The sequence below is a fragment of the Scleropages formosus genome, chromosome 1 (assembly GCF_900964775.1).
Source record: "Scleropages formosus chromosome 1, fSclFor1.1, whole genome shotgun sequence".
Lineage (NCBI taxonomy): Eukaryota > Metazoa > Chordata > Actinopteri > Osteoglossiformes > Osteoglossidae > Scleropages > Scleropages formosus.
The window spans coordinates 52801956-52827387 of record NC_041806.1 but is presented as its reverse complement, the minus strand read 5'-3'; the positions used below and the strand labels follow the sequence as shown (position 1 = coordinate 52827387).

At 48.4% G+C, this 25432-nt stretch overlaps 1 protein-coding gene across 4 annotated transcripts in view; it reads right to left on the bottom strand.

The window, feature by feature from the left end:
- The window catches only part of exoc6b (exocyst complex component 6B), an 87431-nt gene that overhangs the window by 6071 nt on the left and 55928 nt on the right, over nt 1-25432 (bottom strand). For all 4 annotated transcript variants that reach the window (XM_018730297.2, XM_018730298.2, XM_018730299.2 and 1 more), the window contains 2 exons: nt 24086-24227; nt 20939-21012 (listed from right to left, as the gene is read on the bottom strand). In XM_018730297.2, the coding sequence (XP_018585813.2) occupies nt 20939-21012; nt 24086-24227 (216 nt within the window). The remainder of the gene's footprint in view (nt 1-20938; nt 21013-24085; nt 24228-25432) is intronic.

Genomic DNA, 25432 nt, shown 5'->3' with positions numbered 1-25432 from the left:
GCTGGTTGGCAAAATGAAACCCAAACTTTCAAAAAGCATGCATCTCTATACAAGTTAAAAAGATCTAAATATTTAATGTGAATGAATTTAAAGTGATTTTCAAGTATTGATGCCCCAACAGATGCTTTCTTTGGAGGGAATTACTGTATTCTGTGCACACTCTGCACTCTCTTCCTCCTCAATAGGATCATCAGTCTTTTCCTCCCCAGTGGTTGGATGGAGGTGAAACAAAACACAATTTGCCCAAAAAAAAAAAAAACACACTTTATTTTAATATTTCAAGTGATTGCAAACATAAAACTACATGAACACCATAAAAATATTTTATTAATATTGGTTTAAATTTGTTTACATATTTTATTTACATATAACATGATCAATCCCCATCCAGGGTGTACCCCCCAGCCTCAATTTAAACTGCCACACCTATGACACCGTGACCCACCCGTCACCCAATTCCAGTCACATAAGGACGAGCTGCACTGTCTGTTCTGTCATGAGAGCAGTTAAATTCCAACCCCCGCCCCCCCAAAGTGTTACACCATCATTTTACACAGCTGGAAAGATTTAGCTGTTTGACCCAGCAGGGGCAGGGTGGTGCGAGCACAGCGTGTGGCTAACAGACCAGGCACTACATCATGTGCTGCGCAATCCTCACGCACACACATACTTTTTAGCACAGAAACACACATTTGGCCAGGCCAGGGCACTGAGACCTCACCAATACCCTGAATGTGGCAGCATGAAGACAGGGGCATGTTGGGAGAGGAGGACGCAACCTCATGTGACCTTCTGGAACTCATGACCATGCCCCCTCCCTGCCAGATACAGGTCTGGTCTAAATTGTATTTGCATACATATCTCAGAACAGAGGTGGTTTTTTTTTTTTTTTTTTTAAACCACACTCTACCACACTCTGAATATCCTGATGGTGGGGTGGAGAAAACAAGAATGACAAACCTACAGGGACAAGCAGGGGCCTCTCTGCCCCCCCATCAGAACATCTCGGTGAGGCAGTACAGAAGCAGCGTTCAGAACATGGTAAACTAGTAGCACTGCGGCCCCACCACCCAACAGATGGTACCATGGTCCAAAAATGGTCCAAAAACAGGTTCTTTCCTCTGGCCCTCAGATAGTGAGCAGTAAAGGAGTAAGCAGCTGAGAAGCAGGAAGACTTCTTCCTAGACTCTTCTGAAACTCTGTGTGTACTTGACCTGCCCAGCATTCCAATGTATCTGCCCTCCTTGTATCTAATTCAACACTCTAGTTACGATCTACAAAAGCATCAATGGATCTGCTTCCCAATATCAACAAGAGCTCATCACTCGCTACACCCCAACCAGACTACTACACTCCTCCACCTCTGCCTAAATGGTGGTCCCACACAAAAAGTCCAAAGGATTTCAGTTCTGGCTCCGATAGGGTGGAATGATGCCCACCCCTCTTCAACTCAGAACTGCTGAATCTCTCTACATTTCAGAAGGGGTTCAAAAGACACTACTTTTGGATTCATTCTCCACTGATCTCTTACAGCATGTGCTCGATAAATGTGAACTACTTTTATCACATTTAATCATTTTTAATAATTCGTTTAATAATGGAAAAGCCTATAAGCACCTCGTGTGACATACACTGGTTTATACCGTAGTATGTGACAGACTTTACTCGAAAGTAATGTGTTGGGATTCAAATCTCTCCTTCTGTTGATGTGATGAATTCCTTGTATTGTTCTCTGGGATGTACATCATTTTGGAAAAAAGTGTCTGCTCAATGAATAAATGTAAATGTGTTTTTTCTTGCATTTATTTATTTATCTGACACTCCCCTCTAAAGCCCCATATTGTATTAAGCTACCTACTTAACACTGATTTAAAGGAATCTGGGACCTTTGAATCTGAAGGAGGCATCTGTAACCACTACACAACCTATTGATTACACTGATACCTTATAATCCAGTCAAAATTACAACCAACCAACCAATTCCAATTACTGCTGGTCCCGAGTGGGGCCGTGGTGAGCTGTAGCCTATCCCGGAGACATTAGGCGCAAGGCTGGGGGGGGCACAACCTGGAGGGGATGTCAGTCCATGGCAGGACCGCAACTAGGTACCCAGGCAAACAGCCGGGCCAAAGTACTAGAGCAACTGAAAGGCAAGCACCTTACTCAAGGGCATTACAGCTGGCAGCGAGGATCAAACAGGCACCCTTCGGAGCCAAAGGCAGTCACTCCTACTACAACGCCACCAGCCATACCACCAACTTATCACAATACGCTCACTTCCGTATGGTGGCACAGCAAGTAGCACTGCTGTCTCATAGCACCTGGGTGATGTGACAGGAAGTGAGTTCGATCCCCACTCAGTCTGTGTGGAGTTTAAATGTTCACTAGCCTGTGTGGGTTTCTGCTAGGTGCTCTGGTTTCCTCCCACAGTCCAAAGACATGCTGTTCAGGTTCACCCATAGCGTGAGTGACAGACTGTGTGTTCCACTGATGTATGGATGAGTGACCCAGTGTAAGTAGTGTATCTAGCAGTGTAAGTCACTGTGGTGAATAAGGTGTGTGGGCTCATAACACTACATAGAGTTCATTGGAAGTCGCTTTGAAGAAAAGTGTCCGCTAAATAAATAAGCTAACATACGTAAACCTCATTGCTCTATATCTGACGAGCAACAGAATGTAAATTACCACGACCCTGTTTCCCTTCTCTGATTTATTACTCTGTCTGTATTTTTATACATAAACTGTCTTTGCTGTGGCACTGAGCCCACTTACGCAACACCTCAACCTGGCAAATTATATTTCATATGTATACCCATGTGTAGTGAAACAACAAAAACAAACAAAATAGCAGTGGCAGTAGAATATTCTGGGTCAGGGGGCGGTCTGTGACGTTGACGTGAGCTGCACTCGAACCCGTGCGTCTGCTCGCATTGCACCGCTGGGTCGCTCGTCCCCCTAACCTGCGTTTCACCCACTGTGCAACCCTGCCTTGACCCAGGGTTGAACCTTCGCCGCGTCTTGCTCTCTGTGCCTCACCTCGTACTGACCTCGGTGTTATCGGCCCTGCACTCTCTGAACAAACATGGCAGCGGGACTTGGCTGGGGGGGGCACTGCTGCATTATTACTTCCTCTTATTCTTATTGGGGGGGGGGGGGGGGGGCGCGCAGCTAATTTTTTTTTCCTGCGTCTGGCGTTTGGATAAGAGTTCCTAATGATTTTTCGGCCTGTTGGATTTATTTGTCCAGAAAGCCTGGGAATAAGGAGCGACATGGGGGAGCGGCTGGAGCGTAAACACAACGCTGCTCCATGTCGGTCTGCTGCCCATTCAGGGGCCTTTCTCCTACACCATTTATTCCAGCTGAGAAGTGGAGACCAGTGATTTTCTCTGGGGCAGGACACAGAGGCTGGGCTTGCAGCTCCAGGACACAACTATGCAACATAACGCAACACGGAGTGGTCAGGTCCACCACAGTGACTCATGGGTTCTGTCCAAAGGCTGTAGCTCATTTACCCCACAGCAAGACTGAGGACAAAACATCACATTTGTCAGATACTTTTCCCCAAAGTGACTCACAGGGTTAAGCAACTTACACTGATTCACCCATTTAGAGAGCTGAATCATTTTTTAATGTATCGATTCAGGGCAAGTACCTCAATCCAGGACACTACAGAAGGAGATGGGATATGAAGGTGTGACCTGTGACTCCAGACTCAGCTGATAGTACATGTGCGCCAGCAGACCATCACATGACTAAATGTCCCAAGAACCTAAAACAGTGCAACGCAGAATGTGGTTCTTGGCGGTCATAGTATACCATGGTACATCTACTGGGTACCACACAGCTTGAAGCTTTCTTCTCTCATTCGAGCAAATCTTCTACCCGTAGCTGTCCATATCCGAGTCCAATCCTCTCCCTTCCAGTGTCTCTTGGGGTCCCGTTCCCGCCATTCTGCCCCCCCGGCGCTGAACTCGGCCGTGGTGCTTGTTTCCAGAGCTCACCTCTGGACGGCCTCTGCGCCGCCGCATTGTTTTCGGCATTCCCTGGCAGCATGCCACTGGCCTCCACTTTTATGTGAACTACTGCAGTGCTGCAAATGTCAACAGTAATGTCTAGAGGGAAACCTCTGCACAGTAAACAAGGGGGGGAGGTGGGACCACAAAACCCACAAACAATGAGAGCAGCCCAGCATAGCGGCATGTCGTTTCTCCGCTCTCCCTCACAGGTGTGTCCACAGGCAGGTGCTGGATGCCCTTCAGCGTCACCAGTGCAGAGCAGGTGGCTGCACTGACGGTGCCGAGTCAGCCGGGGGTCTCAGAAATGACACCTCGGTCGAGGAAAGTCAGTGTGAGTGAAGGGCTCTGACGCTGCACACGTCTTCTGGTTCCAATCAGAGATCAAAACAGAATCTAACTCGGAAAAGTCCAGCGACAGCTAAATGTTTCCATAGTTCCCTGTGTGAGCAGACTCTCCCTTAATAGCTCTACAAGAAATTTTCCACACACATCGCATTGAGTCAGCCTCAACATAAAATGATACACACGTGTTGTGTGAGCTCCTCAGGCAAGTGTAGCAACAAACAGCTGGAAAGCAGAGCAAGACATGGGGCACAGAGTCCAACTGGATGCGTCCTGCCTAGTCTGTAGGGTGACCATCCAGGCAGCCGAACATCTCATAAGCATGTCTCCTGCACAGGAGAAAGATGTTGTGAAGCAATCAAGTAAGTGGGACGCAGCTGAATCCTTGAGACTTGACAGATGTCCTTAAATTCTCACTCTGTCGCCAACAAGTCAAACCGGGTTCTGCCTGCAGTGGGTTGCCCACTCGTAAAACAGAAGCGGGGGTGCTGTTAAATACCATCAAATTGATACTGTTGACCACATAAATGCAAAAAGTTCTGCAGAGTGACTGCAGAAAGTTCAGTCCTCTACTTGTGTCCTTAATGTTGAAAGCCTTATGGTCTATTGTCACTGTGATTGAGTCCACCTACCCATCTGGTTGCCACTCCTCTTCTCTTTCCCACACATTAGTCTTTTCTAAGGAATCCAAACTTCTTATGACGTGTACAAAGTATGACAACCTCAGTCTTAGCATTTGTTTTTCCACTGACAGAGTTTTAATTACATTTACTTAGCAGATGCTTTTCTCCAAAGCGACTTCCAATTAACTCTATGTAGTGTTATCAGCCCACACACGTTATTCACCGCGGTGACTTACACTGCTAGATACACTACTTACACTGGGTCACTCTTCCAAACATCAGTGGAACACACACACTCACACACACTATGGGTGAACCTGAACAGCATGTCTTTGAACTGTGGGAGGAAACCCACACAGACACAGTGAGAACACGCAGACTCCACATAGACTGAGCGGGGATCGAACCCACATCCTCTTGCACCACGTAGGCACTGCGATACAGCAGTGCTACTTGCTGTGCTACTGTGCCACCCATATTTAATCTGACATCCATCTGCTTTCTTGGCTGTCCATGGTGTCCTTGAAAGTCTCCTCCAATACCACAGTGCATGTTTTTTACATCCTGCTGGACTTCAACAGAAGGTTGTGAACCAGTCAAAGTGAAAGGCTTTAACTTAAACGATGCCTAGGAACCAGGACAGGTACAGCTAAATATTATTCATGAGTCATCCAATTCGTAGTGATGACCAATTATCTCCCTCTTTATTCTGCTTTCGTGAAGACTTGGGCTGCAGCTACTAAAGCCATTCTGACCATTATGAGGTTCTTTCAGAAAGCAACATATCTCACAAAATCCTACATACCATCTCTGTGAGCAGGAGATAACAGAGCCACCAAAATAAGAAACCCCACACTCAGCATGCTCTAGATGGAAACTGCATTATCTGGACATAGTCCTGAGCACTTAGCGCACTATCTATGGGGGGTTCTGGGAATCAAGAGATGCAGGAGGAAGAGAAGTGGAACAAGGTCAACCACTCAGCACCCAGACCCTATTGGACCATGGTGATAAGAGATATCTGCCACTAAGACTGCGGGAAGATGTCCATCACCTTCCAAACTGAAGCTACTTAGCAGAGCAGGAACAGCAGAGGGGGCCACAAGTTATCCAGGGATTGTCAAGGGCAAAGGACAAGGCAAGGCAAGGCAGGTTTAGAAGGTCATGAGAGCTACTCTTTCCACAGGATCTGCAAGGAACTCAACTTTCCATGAGCTAGAAACACCGATGTGAAACATGTCCCTTTAATGTCCAACAAGATGCTTGTTTGAGGAACTCAGCAAAACCCACAGCAGTCAGCAGTTAGGAACGCAGATCCTCTCCTATGTAGAACTCAAATGACTGCATCAATAAACCACTGGAGGTACAATACAGCTGACCCACCCACCACTGAGAAACTGTTCACAATACAGGTGGTTGTCGACTAATGACAAGCTGGAATTACGACAGTCATCCCGTCAAGCTCACAATATCAGTCCCGACGTTTGGTTGTGATGTCTAATGACCGCTTCATCAGTTGTACGATGACGTCAACGCAGCGCTATAAGCCGTACTTCAGTCCATCGGCGACTGCACTTTGGTGACACAATGCTTCGCACGTGACTCCATTCAAAGTACTTTTTATCCGAAATGACTAACAAGCGAGAAACTTGAGAGTTCTGGTGGTGCAGAAGAGGAGGACACATTTAGAAAAGAAAACAAAGAGTACTGCAGCATGAAAGTACTATTTATATGATGCTATACTAGTATTTTAACATGAATGATGTGTGAAATCAATAAAAAACAAGGCACAATTATGCTCTTTAGATTCACGCATGTTAATTGTTTATGTAATTCAGTATAAGTGGATTTGTGGCTTATGATGAGCTCAACAGAACAGAACCTGGTCGTGAGCTGAGGAGCATCTGTACATTGTTCTCCAACTAAAGAGAAAATAACGGATGCCTAATAGGTATGATGCAGTTTTTTCCGAAGAAAATGGCTGTTTCGTAACTCTGTCGTTCTCTCTCTCACTTGGACTCAACTGCAAGAGTGGAGGAACCAAGACAAGGAGGAGCTCCTGGACCTCCTGGAAGCAGCTCTGGAACTCTACCACCCTGCTGTGCTGCCCAAAAAATGAAACGGGGGTCCCACCCGTCATTTCAGACATAAACCAGAGCCCAGACATCAGCACTAGATTATATAATTAAAGGTCAAACGTAGACAGAACTCGGACTGCAGTGGAGGTGACTGGAGGAGCAGCAACCTAATTTACTAAAGCCAAATCATGCGAATTAACCCAAATTTCTCAAGGAAAACAGGAGTCGCACACAAATTTTCATCTTCCATCAGCTAAACCCAATTTGCTGTACACCAGGAGGCAGGGTCTGTGCCAGCAGGGACAGGGTGGGCAGGGACGCTGCTGAACACAACTGCCCAAGGGAACCAAGGGGAAAAGGGGGGGGGGGAACTGCAGAGCTCTCACTTATCAACCTTGCAAGATTTAGGATGGCAGACCTTGTTTCCCCCCCCCCCCCCCCTTTTTTTTTTTTTTTTTTTTTTAAAATATTCAGCTCCACATAGCAAAGACACCATTGGCATGTTTGACTCTTAAGTGGAAGCAGGGAGTCAACAGAAGTGTGGCGGGACAGCAGAAAAGGGGGTAAGCGAAAGGAAGTGCCTTCTTGCCCACTCTCAGAGATTATCGCTAAATTCAAAAGATAAATTGCCCAACAAATCCAAGTTTAAGGATGTCTGGGTTCAGAGGCAGGTGAAGATGACCGTCATAACCTGGGGCTCGGCCCGTTATTGTTCTGTTATCAGCTCTGTGTGTTGTTGGCCTTTCCTGCAGGCCCAGTGGAGACCTGGCCCCCACAGCCACTTCCTCTGCATACAGCACTCAAGTTAAGGTCAGGGCAGGAATGTGGGGCGGTTGCCATGGCAGCCATTCACATATACTTTTGACATGCATGTCAGACATGTGAATGTAACAAAGGTGGAGGCAGGACTGTCGACAACTTCTGATTTAGTTGTGACAATTTAAATGAGAAGAGCGCTCCTATAACAGAGGAGACAACATGGGGAAGAAGTGCAGTTGTTACAGGATATGAGGAACACTGGAGGTACAAAGGTACACGGGAACCCTCAGCTCCGGCTGCCCGATCCCTGGACCGGCCCGTGAGGAAGAGATCAGGATGAGGAGCAATGGTTACGCCAAGCAGTGTGGCTGTTTACATCTCACAATTATATTTGTCTCCAACAACATCCGAAACCCAGGGACTCGCAGGAGGTCACCGGACGCGAGGACTGACCGCCTTGTGACCGAGTTCATCGAAGGTTCAGCCAAAAATGCTGTGAAAAGCTGAGCGCAGGCTAATGTGGCCGAGGTGCGAGAGCCCGTGGCTCTGTGGAAAGGCTGGCAAAGCAAGCGGCAGAAGGATCCAAGAGGAACTGGTGCTGCATGGTGGTGGTAACACGGGAAGCTGAGGTCTGACAAGCGTTCAGTACGGAGGTGACCGTGGAGTCGAGAATCGGGGAAGCACTTTGGAAAGCCGTCCTGAGAGAAAGTCTGAGATGACCGTCAACCCAGTGTACTACATAAAACAGTTTTATGTATTTAAAGTTTAACTCAAAATTGAAGTGACTTTTTCCATCATATACATTTTAACAACCAACCACTTTTTCTAATTTAATTTTCTTTTTAATAAACATTGTGATGCACTGAACTGTCTGGTAATCTCAGTATCCAGTCCTGTGTGGTTCAACTGTACATAAACTGCTCTGATTTCAACAGTACATAGAAAGGTATAAATACGAACTTAAACATGAAATTTTGTCACAAAGGGGTTTGGCTCAAAATACAAAAAAAGAGGGGAAACGACAAACTGCATAATTAACAATACTGGCAGAGGACTGACCAGAACAAGCAAAGGACCACTGACTGCTGTGAGCTGAGCAGATGTGGGGGAGGGAAATAAAGAGCGGGAACACGGCCCTTCCGTCAACTCTCCTACAGCAGATTCCTATGAAGAACAGAACCTGTTGAGGAGGAGCAGCTCCATAAAAATACTTGGCTGAGCAAGAGCAGAACCGACTGCTTATGAAACGAAAGTAAAAACGGTATTTTTACAGCCAATACGAATGACTCACAGACTCCTTCAGATGGTTCCTAACAGAAACTGTTGCTCTCCGGGGATTTCTCACAATTCCTGACATGGGGGAAATTTCCAGTGCGACACACAGCAGCTGTTGACACCACTGATCAGAGACCCACAACACACGTCACTTCCTGTACAGTTCAGTAGTTCAAGTGTTTTGGTCAGTCGGGGGGGGTGACAGGAAAGTAATTTTAGAAGCTCACACAAGAACACCTTTACCTGCCTTTCCTGATAGGGGCTTCCTGTGGCTGAGCACTTACTGGTGCTCTGAAGATGAACCTCAATACATCACTGGAGGAATAACTGCGTGCGTGCGTGCGTGCAAGAGAGAGAGAGAGTCTCGAATGTCAAAAATAAAACTTGTGCGTTGACACCAAATAAGAAAACAATTGCACAGGGACACCCAGCGCCAGGCTGCAACAGTAGAAGACTGACCAGGGTGTAGGGAATGAGAAAACAAGTCGCCCACCATGACTGGACCAACTGGAGGCAGGAGTGGGGGAGTTCTTGTCATTACAGTGAATTATATGTATATTGATCCAGTTATGTTGACACAATAGTAATTCCATTCTGGAAGCCTATCCCAGAAGCACCATGTCCAAGGCTTGGGAGGGCCTGGACAGGACACCAGTCCATTGCAGGGTAGCCCCCACACACACACACACACACACACACACACACGTCTCGTTTGCTGACCAATCAATAAATCAATTAAAAAAATACTAATGACCATGACGCCGTGTGGGGCGATACTGAACTTCCTCACCAAATCTGCATTTACAATTTTTTTTAAATGTTACTGTTTGGACAAATTTATACAAAAGTTTATACTAGTTTTATAGAAGTGCATTACTTTAAACACAGAAACAATATTTTTTAAACACTTTGTGCCCCAGTTTGCTGATTTATTTTGGAAAATCTGGACAATTTCGAGATCTGCGCTCCTGCTGAGTGACGCAATGGCAATGGGAGCAAGGGGCTGGGGGGGGGGGGGGGGGGGGGGGGTTGGGGGAGAGGCTGAACTCCGGCTGGCCCCAACACACGCTGGCTGACCTTCCTGTACTTAGCAGCCAGAAGCAGGCCAGGTGCAATCACTTTCTTCAGACCCCGATACGCTCTTCCGTCCAGGGATGTGGTGGTGGGGGGGGGCACGTCGGAGAGGCGCCGTGGCCTTGCTCTGACCCTGCGGACCACAAAGCCCCAGCGCTATCTCTCTCGCTCGCCGTGTGTCTCTGGAGCTGCCCGACGGCCACATTGTGTGCGCTGCCAGGACACCGGGTGTGTGTTTCGGGTTGCGTTTGGTGTCACAAAACTGAGTCCCGACCTCTTGACGACCTTGGCACCACTCCAGCCCCAAGTGCCATTCCGTGTCTCTGGCCTGGACTCAGACTCAGAGACCGGGGGTCTCGACCCCCCCGGGGCAAACACGGCGCTCAGGCATCAGCTCCACTTTCGCTGTGACTGTGCCGCAGTTTCCTCTGAGGGGGGAAACACAGTACCGTTTAAGTACAACTGCATACCTTAGCAAGCAGACAGTCCAGGGCATCGCAAAACTGTTTAAATAAAAATATTTTTCAAAACTTTCAAAAAATATTAAAAACTGTATGAGTGAAACCGTGATTTGCTAGCATACAAGTTGAAAGAAAAACAAATATTTTATGATAAATGCAGATTTGGTAAGGAAGTGTCAAAAACGGCATCATGGTCATTAGTCCTTTTTCACTTTACTTGGTTACCTGGCAAAATGAAACTCAAATTATTAATAAACACACATACATTTCAGGGTTGTTTGCTGGGGGGGGACACTAAAGAAAATCTTTTATTGTTACAGAAAAGAAAAAAACCCCTTGGAATGATGGCCAACTACACAGTCAGACCCCCCCACCCTTTAGCATGGTCATATGAAGATGAGCTGTACCATCCTACCACACACAGACAGAGAGACACACAAATAGGAGCGGTAGTGCTGGCAGCATAGTGGTGGTCAGAGTTGCTGCCTTTAGACCCTAAAGGTCACAGATTCAAATCCCACTTCCAGCTGTTGTACCCTTGATCAAGGCAACCAACCAATGTCAATAACTGCTTGTCCCAAGCGGGGTCACGGCAAGCCAGAGCCTATCCCAGAAAGAGGGTGCAGGGCTGAAGGGGGAGGGGAAACACCTTGGACGGGACGCCAGTCCAGGACAAGGCACCCCAAGCGGGACTTGAACCCTGGATCCGCCACACAGTGGGCACCGGCCAAATCCCTTGTTCTACCACCCCCCCCCCCCCGCCCCCCGATCAAGGTATTTACCCTAAATTACTCCAACAAAATGACCCAGCTGTATAAAAGGGAAAATAATTGTAAGTGGCTCGCGTTGGAGAAAAGAGGGTGAGTGCTGGTAATCCTGAGGGCCCGAAGACCAGACCACTCGCTGGCCTTGCTCTCCAAGGACCAGTTCAGCACAGGTGGAGGTTTCAGCCGGACCCATATGGATGGCTGTAAACAAGAGTGGTTCCCTGAAAGTGGCAGCATGGTGCCCTCTGCAAGGTCCTCATGTGACATGAGTGTCCCCAGAGTGCCAGCTGACACTGACAGAGTGCAACACAGACAGTATGAGGACCGTGAGAAACTTCACCTCTACATGGTCACAACAGTGCAACTCACACTAGAGCTACATCGCCCCTCACCTACAAAGATGTCATAGTGGTTAGAGCTGTCACCTTTGGACCCAAAGGACATGGGATCCAATCCCCTCCCCCTGCTGCAATACCCTTGCTCAAGGTACTTACCTTGAACTGATTACAGCAAAAATTACCCTACTGCACAACGGGTAAATCGGGGTAAGAGGTGCATTAAATTAAATCACAGGGTTAATCAGTGATAGGAATGTGGGACAAAAAGCAGAATAAAAGACTACAATCTAAGTGTTTTGGGAAGTCAGTGTGGGAATAAGATGTGTAACCACAGCATAGGCAACAGCATCATCACTGCATTATTACACTGTCATAAAACCGTCCCCCAAATTCTTGACCTTGTGGTTACTGTGCTCTTTAGTTCTTCTGCTCGGAGTTTTGATTCCCAGATGTGGGCGGAAAGGGGGCGGAGACAGAAGCACCACAGAACACTGAACAATCTGGTAAGTGACAAAATTTAAAATAAAAATAAAGAAATTAAAAAAAAGTTCTGTGTGGCTTGTGTTCTCACAAAAAGACGACCTGTCAAGAATTGCCGGTTCATGTTGCCCCGAGACACAGAGCTCAGAGTGAAACAGGTCACAACAGGCTGGAGCTACAGGCAATGAGACAGAGACCCTCCAGGACAACATGTTGCTCCTGGCACTTCCCCACCTCCGCTGTGTTCATTCACACTGTGCCAAGGTGGCCGACGAGGACATAACCTTCTCTTGAGCAGCAGCCGCAGGCGCAGCAGGGCACAAAGAGCATTTCGCAGATCTGGTAGGAGAGCAGGAGCGCAGGGTTTGAGGTCAGGGTCAGGAGGTGGAGCCCATCGCTCCCCAGCCAACACACTGTCCTGAACCACCTCTCACCACTTGTCCTGCGTTCACCACCTGCCCAAACATCACTGCATTTTCACTCAAGGAGGGTCTCAAACCCATCTCCTTCAGGGCCACTTCCCTTCTGATCTCCTAACTGCTCCATAAACTCACATCACACCATCTGTCATCATCACCTCTGTGTTTCCTATCACTTCTATATACAGCTACTGTGTACTGCGGTATTGAACGCTGACTGTGGTACAACTATCACCTGTCTGTAGCTCTTCATCTGTTGCCGATACACTTCTGTTCACTGAGTCGTGCGTCACCTCGGAGAGAAGCATCCAGTAAATGAATACTATGCGAATGTAGGAGACACAGGGTGCGAAGCCCATCTTACAGGAGAGCTGAACTGCAGCAGGAGCAAAACTAGTGTAACACACTGGCAAATAGGAGATTCAACCAACCATGAAGCCCATGGCGTTCAGGGACGGGACAGGTGGGGGACAGATGAGAGACAGATGAGACCCGAATGGACAAGCAGACGCAGCACTGAGCCCAGGAAGACATCAGTAAGCTGTGCGGTTCGTTCTGGGACATATTACACACACTTTGAGATGATTCCCAGCATCAGTTTCATGTATTCGTTGAAAGAATAACAGTTTCAAAAATATAGCGAGGGGGAGGAGCATTTCTTTCTTGGAAATGCTGTGTTCTGCAGGCTCACTCCTCTTTGAAGGGCCAGCTCAGCTCACGAGCGGGACACACTGAATCACGCAAAGGTGCCCCTGCGACTCATTACACTCGACCCGCCCCTTTCCAGAGAGGAAGCGCAACACCAAACCATACCAAACAACATGCTGCACCCCTCCGTGCGCACACTGCTCGCACACTCAGTGCCAGAATGGCCTGTTCCTCTGTCCCTTAACATTGTCTCCTTTATCAGACATTTCTCTCTTAAGTGACTTACAGTATTATGCTACACTGCTACACTGATTTACCCATTTTAACTGGATTGATTCAAGAAAAGTACCTTCATCAACTGCACAAGAGCAGCACGTGGGATTCAAACTGAGGCAGAAAGGCAGGAGTTCTAGCACATTGCCAACTGCTGCTTAAGTGCTATAACCTCTAGGAACTGGAGCAGGACTGCTCTCCCCTGACCCCCAACCACCACCAGCCATGGTTATGAACGTGACAATTGAAATACGCGTCTTTTTTTTTTTTCATTTTCTTTTTTTTTTTTTTTTGAAGCCAGGACCTTGCAGGTGGAAGGGATCTGCTTGGAATATGTGCACCTACTGTTGGTGCTGCATCAACCCCCTTGTCCAGGTTATGACCTAGTGAACATGTGGTAAAGAGTGAAGAATTTTACCTACGAATTACTGCATATGTATAAGACAGCAGATGGCATGGTGGTGTGAACTGCTTTTCTGGGACACATACGGACCCAGGTTCAAATCCCGCCTCCTGCTGCTACACCCCTGATCACGGTAACTAGCCTGAACTAATACAGTAAAAATCACCAAGTTGTACAAATGGGTGCATGAGTAAAAGTACATTAACTTTTTCATGTTGGAGAAGCATCAGGTAAATGAATCCATTTATCAATATACTTTTGCTCATCACCTTTCTGATTTTCTGAAAAGCCCACAAAATACGTCAGGGGCTCATGAGAATTTGAGGAAGATCCTTAACATTCCTCCAGCCTGTTTCACTCCATTTAATGTTATTTTTTCCCATTCTGTGAAGCACTGCACAGAGCCAGGGTGTGCAAACCAAACAGTGGAGAAGGTGAGAAGGCCATGGACGTCCCCAGTGGATCAGTGCACCGAAGAGCACCTATCACTCGTATTAAACCCCACAAGACCAAAAGCAAAACAGTCGCAGGTTCACAGGTGAGCGGAAGCCCCTGCAGATGAGCACCCCACGAGTACAAACCCCGCGGCGGAGCAGCCCCGATGGAGAAGTCACTCAGCGGCTGAGTAATGAGTCTCTGCTGCGAAGCTGCAGCCAGAGCCAGGAATCTGGGAGCCACAGACATCCAGAGCTGCACGTTCCAGCTCACACGTCCCCTTGTTCTTCACATTTCTATACATTTTTATCCCCCGTTTTTCCATTCTGCCGAACTGGCCAGTTGGAGAGACGAGGTCTGCATGCCGAGATGGAAGCGTTTCCAAGAGCCGAGGAATTTGGAAGAGGTTGATCTTTTGGGAAGAATTCATTATGTTCATTGTCAAGCCATGGCGCTCGGTGGGAGGACACAGTGTAGAGTGTTGGTGGCTCCACAAAGGATGACAGCAGGAGTGTTTAGATGTCATTCCAGCGCTCATCTCTTCCCCCGAGGGGTTCATGACACCGCTGACGCAGACAGAGATATCGGGAGTGAGAAGGGCATCGCTTTTCCTACTGTGTGAGACAGCAGGTCCTGCTCAGAGCAGAGGAACGGCACAACTCCCCCAGAACGAGAAATCAAGAGCTGACACAAACTGGTAGTGGCATTCACCTCCATTTCCACCAAGAAGGTCTTTCACAACAATGCACAGACAGCAAACAAACACTTTACAAACATAAGAGATCCAAACTCTGTGGGGTTTTTGGTTCTGGCCTTAATGTGGTACAATGAGCTCCCTCTGTCCCTCAGAGCTGCTGAATCCCTTCCAACATTCAAGAAGGGTCTCAAACCATGTCCTTCAGAGCCACTTGTGTCCTGCTCCATAAACTCACATCACCATCTGTCACCATCACCTGTGTTTCCTATCAGCTCTATAAGCAGAAACTGGTATAAACAGAAATTGGCCCTGGCAATGTAAATGTACCCAAACTTGAACAAAAATATATTTTTGAGATTTGTACAAAGTCATCAACAGCAGTGGTTTTCCAGCTGAGTCAGAAACATTTTGTCTTTGGCTCGAGTTCAGACTGCTGTGTCACAGCTGGTGCATCAACAAGGTGACAAGAGGCCACTTTCCCCAACGCCCACTACCAGCCCCAGTTGCTCAGGGCTTCGCACCACTATCTGTGTGTCACCAGATAAACACAAGTGAGATCCTTCCACTGGTTGGAGGAGAAGCACACCAGATCACCTCAGACTACTGCAATATCCATATCGGCCAAGAGACCTCTTCCCCCAGCATTTACAAATGTTCATTTAGGAGCACGTTTCTCCAGAGAGTAAACAAAAGTACATTTTACCAACAGATGAAGGGCTAAAGACACAGATACAATTGTCAAAGCAGAGTCAGTGTGTCCAATACCACGGTACAGAATAGCTGTATACAGAAGTGATAGGAAAAACAGAGGTGATGGTGACAGATGGTGTGATGTGAGTTTATGGAGCAGTTAGGAGAGCAGGAGAGAAGTGGCTTTCAAAGAGATGGGTTTGAGACCCTTCTTGAAAAGCAGCTCCGAGGGACAGAGGGAGCTCACTGCACAACAGTGGTACCAAAAGTGAGAACCTACAGACTTTTGATTTATTTTGGACCCTGGGTGAGTAGGACCACCAAGTGGCCAGAGGTAACGGAGCACAGCACTCTCGCTGGTCCTGCAGGTATTTGAACGTTTTGTAGGGCGTAACCAGATGCTTCAACTTGACACCCGCAGCTGCAGGAAACCAGTGGGGAAAGAGGAGGGGAGATACATGGGAAATACAGATGCAGCAGACAAAAGCAGAAATGGGCTTCCAGCTTGGCAAGAACGAGGGAGACATTCATTCCCCGAAAAACACACCTGCAGCAATCACCTGATCAACAAGTGTCACAGCACCTTTCTTTCCTGTTAGTGCAGGTGCCACAGTCACTTCAGAATAATCCTGGAATGCCCCGCCGGTCATGCACTCACCTTCCCACACTGCCAAACAGATCTGAGGAAGCGCATGTTAGCTAGATATGAAGACCAAGAAAAATGTCACAAGGAAGCGGTAAGAGGCACCCAATCAGCAGCGCTCATTTTCAGACACGCTGGCAGAGGAGGATGGCTGCGTACCGGCAGGGTGAGCCTCGGGGCTCAACGCTCGTCAAGCAAACTCTTGTGAAACGAGTGAAAAACCCCAGCGATGCGCGTTTCCCCACACGTGCTCCCACAGAAGCAGCCACTTCTTGGAAGAGCTTTCATACCGTTGCAACCATGATGACAAAACCATTTCTGCTCGTAAAAGGTCAGAAGGGCTGTCAGGACTCTCAGAAAGGCACTGTTTTCACTGGCGTGAAGGCAGACGGATACAAGCTAATTCAGACACTTCATCCTCATATAAAAGCCTCATGCGAGATACACTGGATTCAGCTGTGCCCTCCATGTACCATATACACATGATCCTTTCAATATTACAGTAATCTTTTTATAGGTAAAGAAAATATTCAACAAATTTCAAACAAATTTAAACTGCACATGTAAGAGGGAGGAACTGGTGCAAAGAATATGGCAGTTCTTTCCGATTCTAAATCACCCCCCCCCCCCCGCCCCCGAAAAAAAAAGTACTCAGTGGCGGGATGCAGGGACAAAAGCAGCTGAACAGGAGCAAAGGCCAGAGGTGGTGTTCAAAGTCCATTCCTGGGACAGTGTCACATGGCAAATTCTTCCTGAGGAGCACCAACACTCCAACGAAGCAGAGGTCGTTCGTTCTCGTGCAGGACCAAAAGGACCCAAACGCCCCTGTGTAAACTTTAACAAATGTCGAGAAAGCACATTTTTCCTTCTCACCAGCAGCAAACCTCCAAAATCCTGGACATTTCAGAAATGCTCCGCCCCCCAGACAACCACGATCACGAGGCAACTGGTCCCCAAATGGGGATGGCCTCCTTCCAGGGAGGGGCCCTTAAATGCTTTGCTTCCCTGAGCCACAACGCCAGCATTCTTACACCCAGGGTTACCAGTTGAAACAAGCGCTGTTTAGCACACACGCGCACATGCAGCAGACCCTCGACCGAGTCCCTCGCACACCAGGGGGCAGCCCGACACGACACCTAACTTAGTAAAATAGCACTGGGTTGGAGATGTGCTTCACCTAGTCAGCTGCTGGGTGTGATGATGAGCAGCAATTCCTAGGAGCCAGAAGGGGGGGGGGGGGGGGGGGGCTTACCAGGAAAGGCAAAAGGACATCGAATCAGGAGTGGGTTCAAAAAGACATATACATACATACATACACACTGCTGGTGATGCTGAACATCCTACATGGGACTGAGGAAACACAAGCACGGTTTTTCCACTGGGTCCCTTGAAAGGCGTCCCAGGAATTCTGGGAAGGTGCCTGTGGATCGGCCACAGGAACGCGCCCTGGCTTCACAGCTCCTGAACCTGAGCCCCAAGCGACACCCATGGGGAGTATGGGTGAAGGGGTGGGGTGGGGGCGGGGGCATGTTGGAGGACAGGAGACCTGCAGTTACTTTTTACCAGTTACGGCGGTCTGGGGAGCTCAGCTCCCCCCCTCCACCAGACGTAGAGGGGATCCTTGGTACCCACTGCAGAGTATCACCTGCAGCAGAGGGGTGTTGCCCAAGACACAGGCAGCAACTGGAAGAGCCATCAGCCCCCCCCTTGCTGGCACATAGTGCAGCCTCGCATACCGCGTCCCACGACAGACGTCCGACGCCGCAAACCGTGCTGGTAAGAGGGCGGCGCGGCTCAGCGGCAGTCACTCCTCGCGCTCGCCAGGGGTCATCCATAGGTCCCCTGCAGAGCAGCCCCACATGGCCAAAGTTCAAGCATAGCGCGCCCCGAGCACATGCTTCAAGGGGGACAGGCCTCCTATGAGAGAGGGCAGCCAAGGGTTCCCGGCACCGCAGGCTCCGGTAAAAAAAGGACAGCAGACTAAATATAGCGGGTCCACTGTGACCGAGAGTCAGCAGCTTGTTCAGAGCACCATGGTCGATCTACCCAGTGCGGGGCGGTGCGACAAGCATGTGGCGACACACACGCCACCCCGGTGTGCACAAGGACCTTCACGCTTTCTGTACTCCACATCCAGAGTGTGCCTGCACATTCAGCAACCTTCAAATCTTTTTTAGGCTGAATTTCACAGTTGACACAATAATTTCAAAGAAGAGAGGACAGCAAGTGAGCAGATTTACTTGCACATTTATTTATACGACTGACTTGTTTGATTTAATTATTTCTCCAAAGCAACTTACAATGTTCAGCTGCTGTTGATATTCATGTCAGTTCAGGGTAAGTACCTTGATCCAAGGTACTACAGCAGGAGGTAGCATTTAAGTGCAAAGGCAGCTCCAAGCACTGTCATTTAATTTTAGCACGTTGGTGTACACAGTTAGCGTGACCCGCCAGACAGCCCGACACTCATGACCCTGGTAGGAGAAGCAGCGGTATGCAGTGAGAAGTTACCCTCGAGTCCCACTGCTTTACTTCCTCATTGTGTATCTCAGCAAACACCTGCCACGTGTTCCGCCTTTGCTGCTTTTCTTCACCTCGCCATCTCTCCCATCTTCTGATCCCATTTGCTCTCTTAAGAGGAATCTTCTGACCCCTGGTTTGACAACCCACATGTCTCCGTGTCCCTCAGCCTCTCAACTGTGATGGTCACTAAGCCGGAGATTGAGCTCAGACATCCCAGACCGCTGTGCCGCCATTCCGGAGCCCCGCTGCCCGATGTCGGCCTGGTCCCACACCATCCAAGGACCTGAGGCGGCCGGGATACAAGCCCCTTCAGGGTGATTTATCGGGCCCATTCAGAGTCGGTGGTGTGGGGACACTCAGGTCACCCCCACGGTACTGAGTCCCAACATCACCAACACAACCACATGAAAGAGTCGCACCAAGGGGCTCGGGGGTGTGTGGGGCCATGGCTGGTATGAACCCCCCGCTTTTGAAATTATAATAATAACAAAAATAGACAAGCCTGCTTCTGATCAGAGCAGATGAAAAACAGAGTGAAAGTTATGTGAACCATCCCCCCCCCGCCCTTCTTCTGGGTCCAAGAAAACAAAGCGAAACACAAGAACACAACCCTTCAGTGAAGGCAGGAGTAAACCGCAGTGGAAAACAAGTGGCACTGCATCATCATGGCAGCACAGACAAAACCGGATTGTTTTACTGGAAGAAAGAGGCATCTGTCACTGTCTGTCAGCTCATTCATCGTGCCTGCCGGCCCATCCAGGCCCATCCGTCTTCCGCTCGCACAGCTGACAACAGCCACAGGTTGGCCACTTCTTTGGGAGCAGTCAATATGGACGTCGTGCTTTCCCATCTCCTGTGGGACCACAAATCTGTTCTACTCCCAGCACCCCTCGCCCCTCACCTCTCCTACTGGTGACTTCTTTGGCAAGAGTGAGCCTGTGAGGGGACGTTGCCCACCAGGACTGTCCCCAAATACTGGACTACTGATGAGGTGGGTTCAAACCCCTTTACCACAAACCGCTGGTACAGCCACAAAGGTCCTTCAAAACAGTGGGTTAATGGGGAAAAACTTCACATGAATGAAAAATGCAAAGTCTGCAGGTTTTGGAACCAATGTGGTGCAATGAGCTCCCTCCATCACTGAGAGCTCCTGAATCCTCTCTTGACACTCAAGGAGGGTCTCAAATGCACTCTCTTCAGAGCCACTTCCCTTCTGATCTAATAACAGCTCCATAAACTCACATCACACCATCTGTCACCATCACTTCTGTGCTTCCTACCACTTCCATATACCGCTACTCTATACCGTGGTATTGGACATACTGACTGTGCTTCAATAAACACGTGTGTCTGTGTGTCTATAACTCATCTGCTGGTGATGCGCTTCTGTTTGCTCCAAGTTGTGTGTCACTCTGGAGAAAAGCGCCTTCTAAATGAATGGGTGTCAGTGCAATTTTCTGGGCCTTTTGGCACAGGAGGCCAAATGGGTGAGGATTGAAAGTGCAGGAAGAGAGAGAATCTCAGAGCCAACTATGGGAGCCGGGTGCGACAACATGAGACAACTCAACCTGTGCTCAGTCAAAGCTAGCGCCTGTGATGGAGGAAACTGTGCAGGACAAAGTCCCATCACATCGATGTGTCGATGTCTAGGTGCACAATGCAGAGCGCATCGGCGGGAAAGACAGGGTTGCTTCACACACCTCGACATTAACCCTTCAAAGGCACGCATGAGCAAAGCTCCACAACGCTGCGAAACGGCCATGATGGCAACAAAGCACAATGGCATCAAAGCGGTGGCCTAACTGTGGTGCGGCCCGAAGAACATAAACACGCATACATACAAACACACAAAGACACAAAAAGGAATGTCTCAACAAAACTGGGGTTGGGGTAGAGGTTTGAGGCAGGAGGCGGGGGTGACGGGTAAACAGGAGAAAACAGAAGAAAGGGGGAAGGAAGAAATAAAGAAAAGAAAAAGAAAAACAAAGACCTACTTGTCTCAAGTCGATGAAGGCCAGCAGCAGAGTGTCCCCCTGGAACCCAGGCACCGGGCCGGCTCTGGCAAACCCTGTGGGAAAGAGAGACGCATAAAGAGAGCCGGGAATTCGCCATGGACGGGGAGATTGGCAGACGGATGACAGGCGGGACAAGGGAAGGTCGGGGGGAGTGGGCCGGGAGGGGGGCCTCGGGGCAGCCCCAGCCGAAGAGTCATGTCTCTAGGTCCGCCGCCGGCTTTGTGCGCACCATCCAAAAACGTTGCTGTCATCAAAAGCTCATTAATTCTCACCAGTGCTCTTGTGACAGGGGAGGGATGGGGAGCGCAGGCCACGGGGACTTTTTTTGTAAAAAAAAAAAAAAACACAAGCGTCCCCAACCTGAGGCTCATTCCCATGGGCCATGTCCTGGTCCAGCCACGCAGGACAGGGTAGACGGGAGGTGTGGGCTTTGGCGATTGGGGTGGGGGTTTTCGGGGGCTGGCGTTGGAACAAACCATAAACAAGAAGTTCAGTATCGAGGAAAAAAGAAAAAAAAAGTTTGACACAGTGAGACAAAACACAGTGAGCTGTGAAGAATCTCTTTCACCTCGCGACGCTGCCCGCTTTATCGCCGCTTACTGGAATTACACGCCTGCCATCTTTATTTCTGACCCCGAAACCCTTTCCAGGGGCCGTTCTGTGTGCGTCGCCTCTTTGTATGCTCCAGCTCTGGCGTCCGCAGCCCTCGCACCCCGACTCTTTCTGCCGTCATTGGGGCAGACGGCAGCACCCTCATGTGACTCCAGTGAAGCCGAAATGCGTCTTGTCAAATCCTCGCTCCCCAGCCACACTTCGCCAGCGAACACGCGAACAAACACGAAAGATGCCATGACTCGGTGCAACCCGCCGCTCAACTTCTGCCCCTCGCCGAGGTGGCAGGGGACCGGTCTTTCTCTCACCCTCTGCCTTTCCCAGCCCTGGACCTGGACCTCAGCTTGGAAGCTCATAGCTGAAGGGCAGAGCAGGGGTGGCGAGGGGGAAAGGCTGTTGGACAGCGCCCCCTGTGAAGCGCACGGAGAACAGCATCTTGGGTCATGACGAAACACCTAGGATGTCGCGATTACGTGAACGGAAAAAACTCGAGCACAAACACATGGGGGGCAGCGAGAGGGGCTCTTTACTCCAGTGCTTCACACAACACAGGTCAGCAGATCTGGACCATGAGCTACCTGTTGTTCTCACGCATCGCAAATGCAATTTTAAACTTTTTTTTGGCACACACACGTCTCAGCCTATACAACAGTTCCGCATAAACACTACTTACTTATGAAAATGTTTTTTGTTGTGAATTTAGAGTTGTATGTTTGCAAATCACATGAAATACTGAAAAAAAAAGTTAATGTTTCACATCACCCAACATTCTGCCACGGTGGATAACAATGACCCATGTGGCTGCTTCCAAATGTGCATTTCCATAAATATTTTTGTTTTGTATTGAGAGTTATCTGCTTGAAGGTATATGAATAAAGTGAATTTTTTCATAATCTGTTTTTTGAAAATCCTGGAAAATATATTTTTAAAAAAAAAAAAATGCTGGACAGTCCAATCACTCCAATGTCCAGTCACATGCAGACAAACTATAGAATATTCTACGCACATTAACTGAATGAAGAAAGACAAGTCTCTAAGCCAGTTTTAGTCTGTGCATCAGCATTGCTGCATGCAGCGGGCCTTCTCCACAACTGCTCTTCCTGATACTGAAGCCTGGTCAGATCCAGACCAGAGTGGTATGTTCTTCTGGACCATCATTAATGAGTATTGAAGTTGCTCAATGGATTAATGAACGTGGGTCAACCATGGCAACCCAGCAGTTTCACGTTTGGAGACTACACACATAATGAAATACAATGATGGGTTTAGAGACATAAAAACCTCGCAGGCCATCTCCTGCTGGGTGAGGGAAGGAGGGGGGAGGGGAGCATCGGACACCCCCCGACCCAGTGTCCCACCGCCCACACAGATTTGCCCGATGACAGATTCAGCCACAGACACATCATCTGTGCAATCAAGTGGTCACGTCTTACAGGAATTTTTTGTGCTCTGCCTCATTTCCTCCTAAAGTTTCTTCCACACATGTCCCACACTGCTGCAGCTGGGGGGTGGGGGGAGGCAACACCGGACACCGTGGCACAGGGTTTTTCACAATGTTTAACCACAACTTCAGACTGGAGAGCACAACAAAATTCAGCAAAAAAAACATCCGACTTTCAATACGTCTAACAGGTCAGTGTGTGGCGTCTGTTGCTCGTGTGTGTGCAGATGATGTGCAGGATGTGTGTGTGTGGTAGTGTAGTGGTTACAGCTGCCACCTCAGACTCAATAGGTCAAAGGTTCAAATTCCCCTTTTCAGAAAGGTAAATACATATATTGCCAAAAAAAATCCAGAAGAATTACTCAGCTGTATAAATGAGTAAACAGTTGTAAATACTTTAACATTGTAAGTCACTTTGAAGAAAGGCGTTGGCTAAATGAATAAATGTATTTCAATGTATATGGAATCCTGACTTCAACAAAGACCAATGACATGAACTGATGTCAATCACAATGGTAACTACAATGATGTAAAACCTTTCCATGTCAGTGCTTTTCACGTCGACCCTGACAACAGGTGGGTGTTAAACTTTAACAGCCTTTCAGTTAAAAATTTATATTTACATTTATTTATCACACTTTTTCCTCCAAAGCTATTTAACATGTAAAGCTTACTTACCCTGATTTACCCAGGTGTGTAATTTTTACTCTATCAATCCAGAGGGTGGATACCTTGATCAGGAGCTATACAGCAGGAGGGGGGTTCAAACTCAGGGACTTAGAATGCACAATGGCGGTAACTACAAAGGTACAGAGCTGATGTACAAGGTCATGGACACTATGGTAACCAGACTGATGTCACCTTCTCAGCCTTTCAAATATGTACACAGGCTGCAGAAGGTGATAAAATATGAACAAGCCGAGTTATGAACAGATTTGTAGTCTCAACTGTGTTTATAAGTTGAAGAGCCAGTGTGTAATTTCCTTTCTGTGAAGGGCTTTGAGAAGCTGCAACTTAAGTTTGATTTTTTTTTTGTTTATTTATTATGGTGCAAAGAAAGGGACAACACTCACGCTCACACTCCTTGACGTCCAGGTTGAACTGCTGCAGGGCTCCCATGGACACCTGCCGGACGTCGGCCTCCAAGAGGAGCTGCAGCAAGGAGGTAGACAGGTGCTTGCAGGCCGACATGCACGCGGTCTGCGCCACTTTACCCTGCAGGGACAGATAGAGAGCGGGAGCACACGTGAATTCTTTGACACAATGAGGCCTGGAACTTGGGACCGCCCAAGACATCAAATGCGATTAATGGCAGTTCTAAGCATGGAGATCTCCCAGGCGTAGCAGCGGTCACGAAAAGCAAGAACGGAGCCCATATTTCCGACTGTTTCGGAATGAGCCGCAAAAGGAAAAGGAGGATGATGGTGAGCAGTTTAGTGCTGTCATTCAGGGCTCAGGACATGGCCCAGTATCCACACTTCCCCACACTGCACATTCTTGCTGTGACCCCTTAACGATGCTTTGGAAGATATTACCTTCCAAAACCATAGCATTTCTTCCCTTTCAGAGGCCCACGGGAGAAGGAAGTGAGCCACGGCAGCAGGGGGGAGAAGGGTAGCATGTCTGGCCTCCCTGCAGGCAAAGCCAAAACAGTGGGACATGGCAGCCAGGTTATTATTAGACTCTACTGTACAACCTCTCCCCGCTTTTCCCTGCTACTGCTGCCGCTGGCTGCCCACCGAAGGCACATCCATCCATTACCGCCTTCCGCCGATCCCTCCACAGCAAGCAGAAGGCAGCCCGAAGCGCTCAGTGTGCCACGGGAGAGGACCTCATGAGCACGGTCGCTGCAGCAAAGGTCAGATGGGAAGGGGTTCGCCGTGTTGCTCTTCAGATCACTACCAATAAACATGCTCAGGTCACTAATGCACTAAGACCCAAAGTCATGAGAAATGCACGAGAGCGAGAGTAAACAAAAGCACGAGTTGGTTCTCAATCATGTGCAGTTGGTCAAAATTGCACACAAGATCTCGTTCCAAGCATTTATAAAGAAAAGCCTTTAATCCACGTGGATTATCAAGGACTGAGCAGCAGATCTTGCCGAAAACTGAGAAACTTCAAGGAGTCGAAGAAACCACAGGAGCGCCATGCCGTCTGGGGAAAGGGGAAGAGGCCGAGGCTGACCTGTGCGAAGGAGCCCATCTCCGACAGGAAGCTGGAGGCCTGTTCCTCATCACAAAGTGGCGAGTCCCCAGCCTCCACTTATTCCCCCTTTTTTATATACATATCATTTAAAAAAGAAAAAGAGAAAAAAAAACCAAGCTGCACGGTACATTTATTCATTTAGGAGACACTTTTGTAAAATCAATGTACATCTCAGCAAAAATACAATTTGTACATTAAACATGTGATTAAGTAAA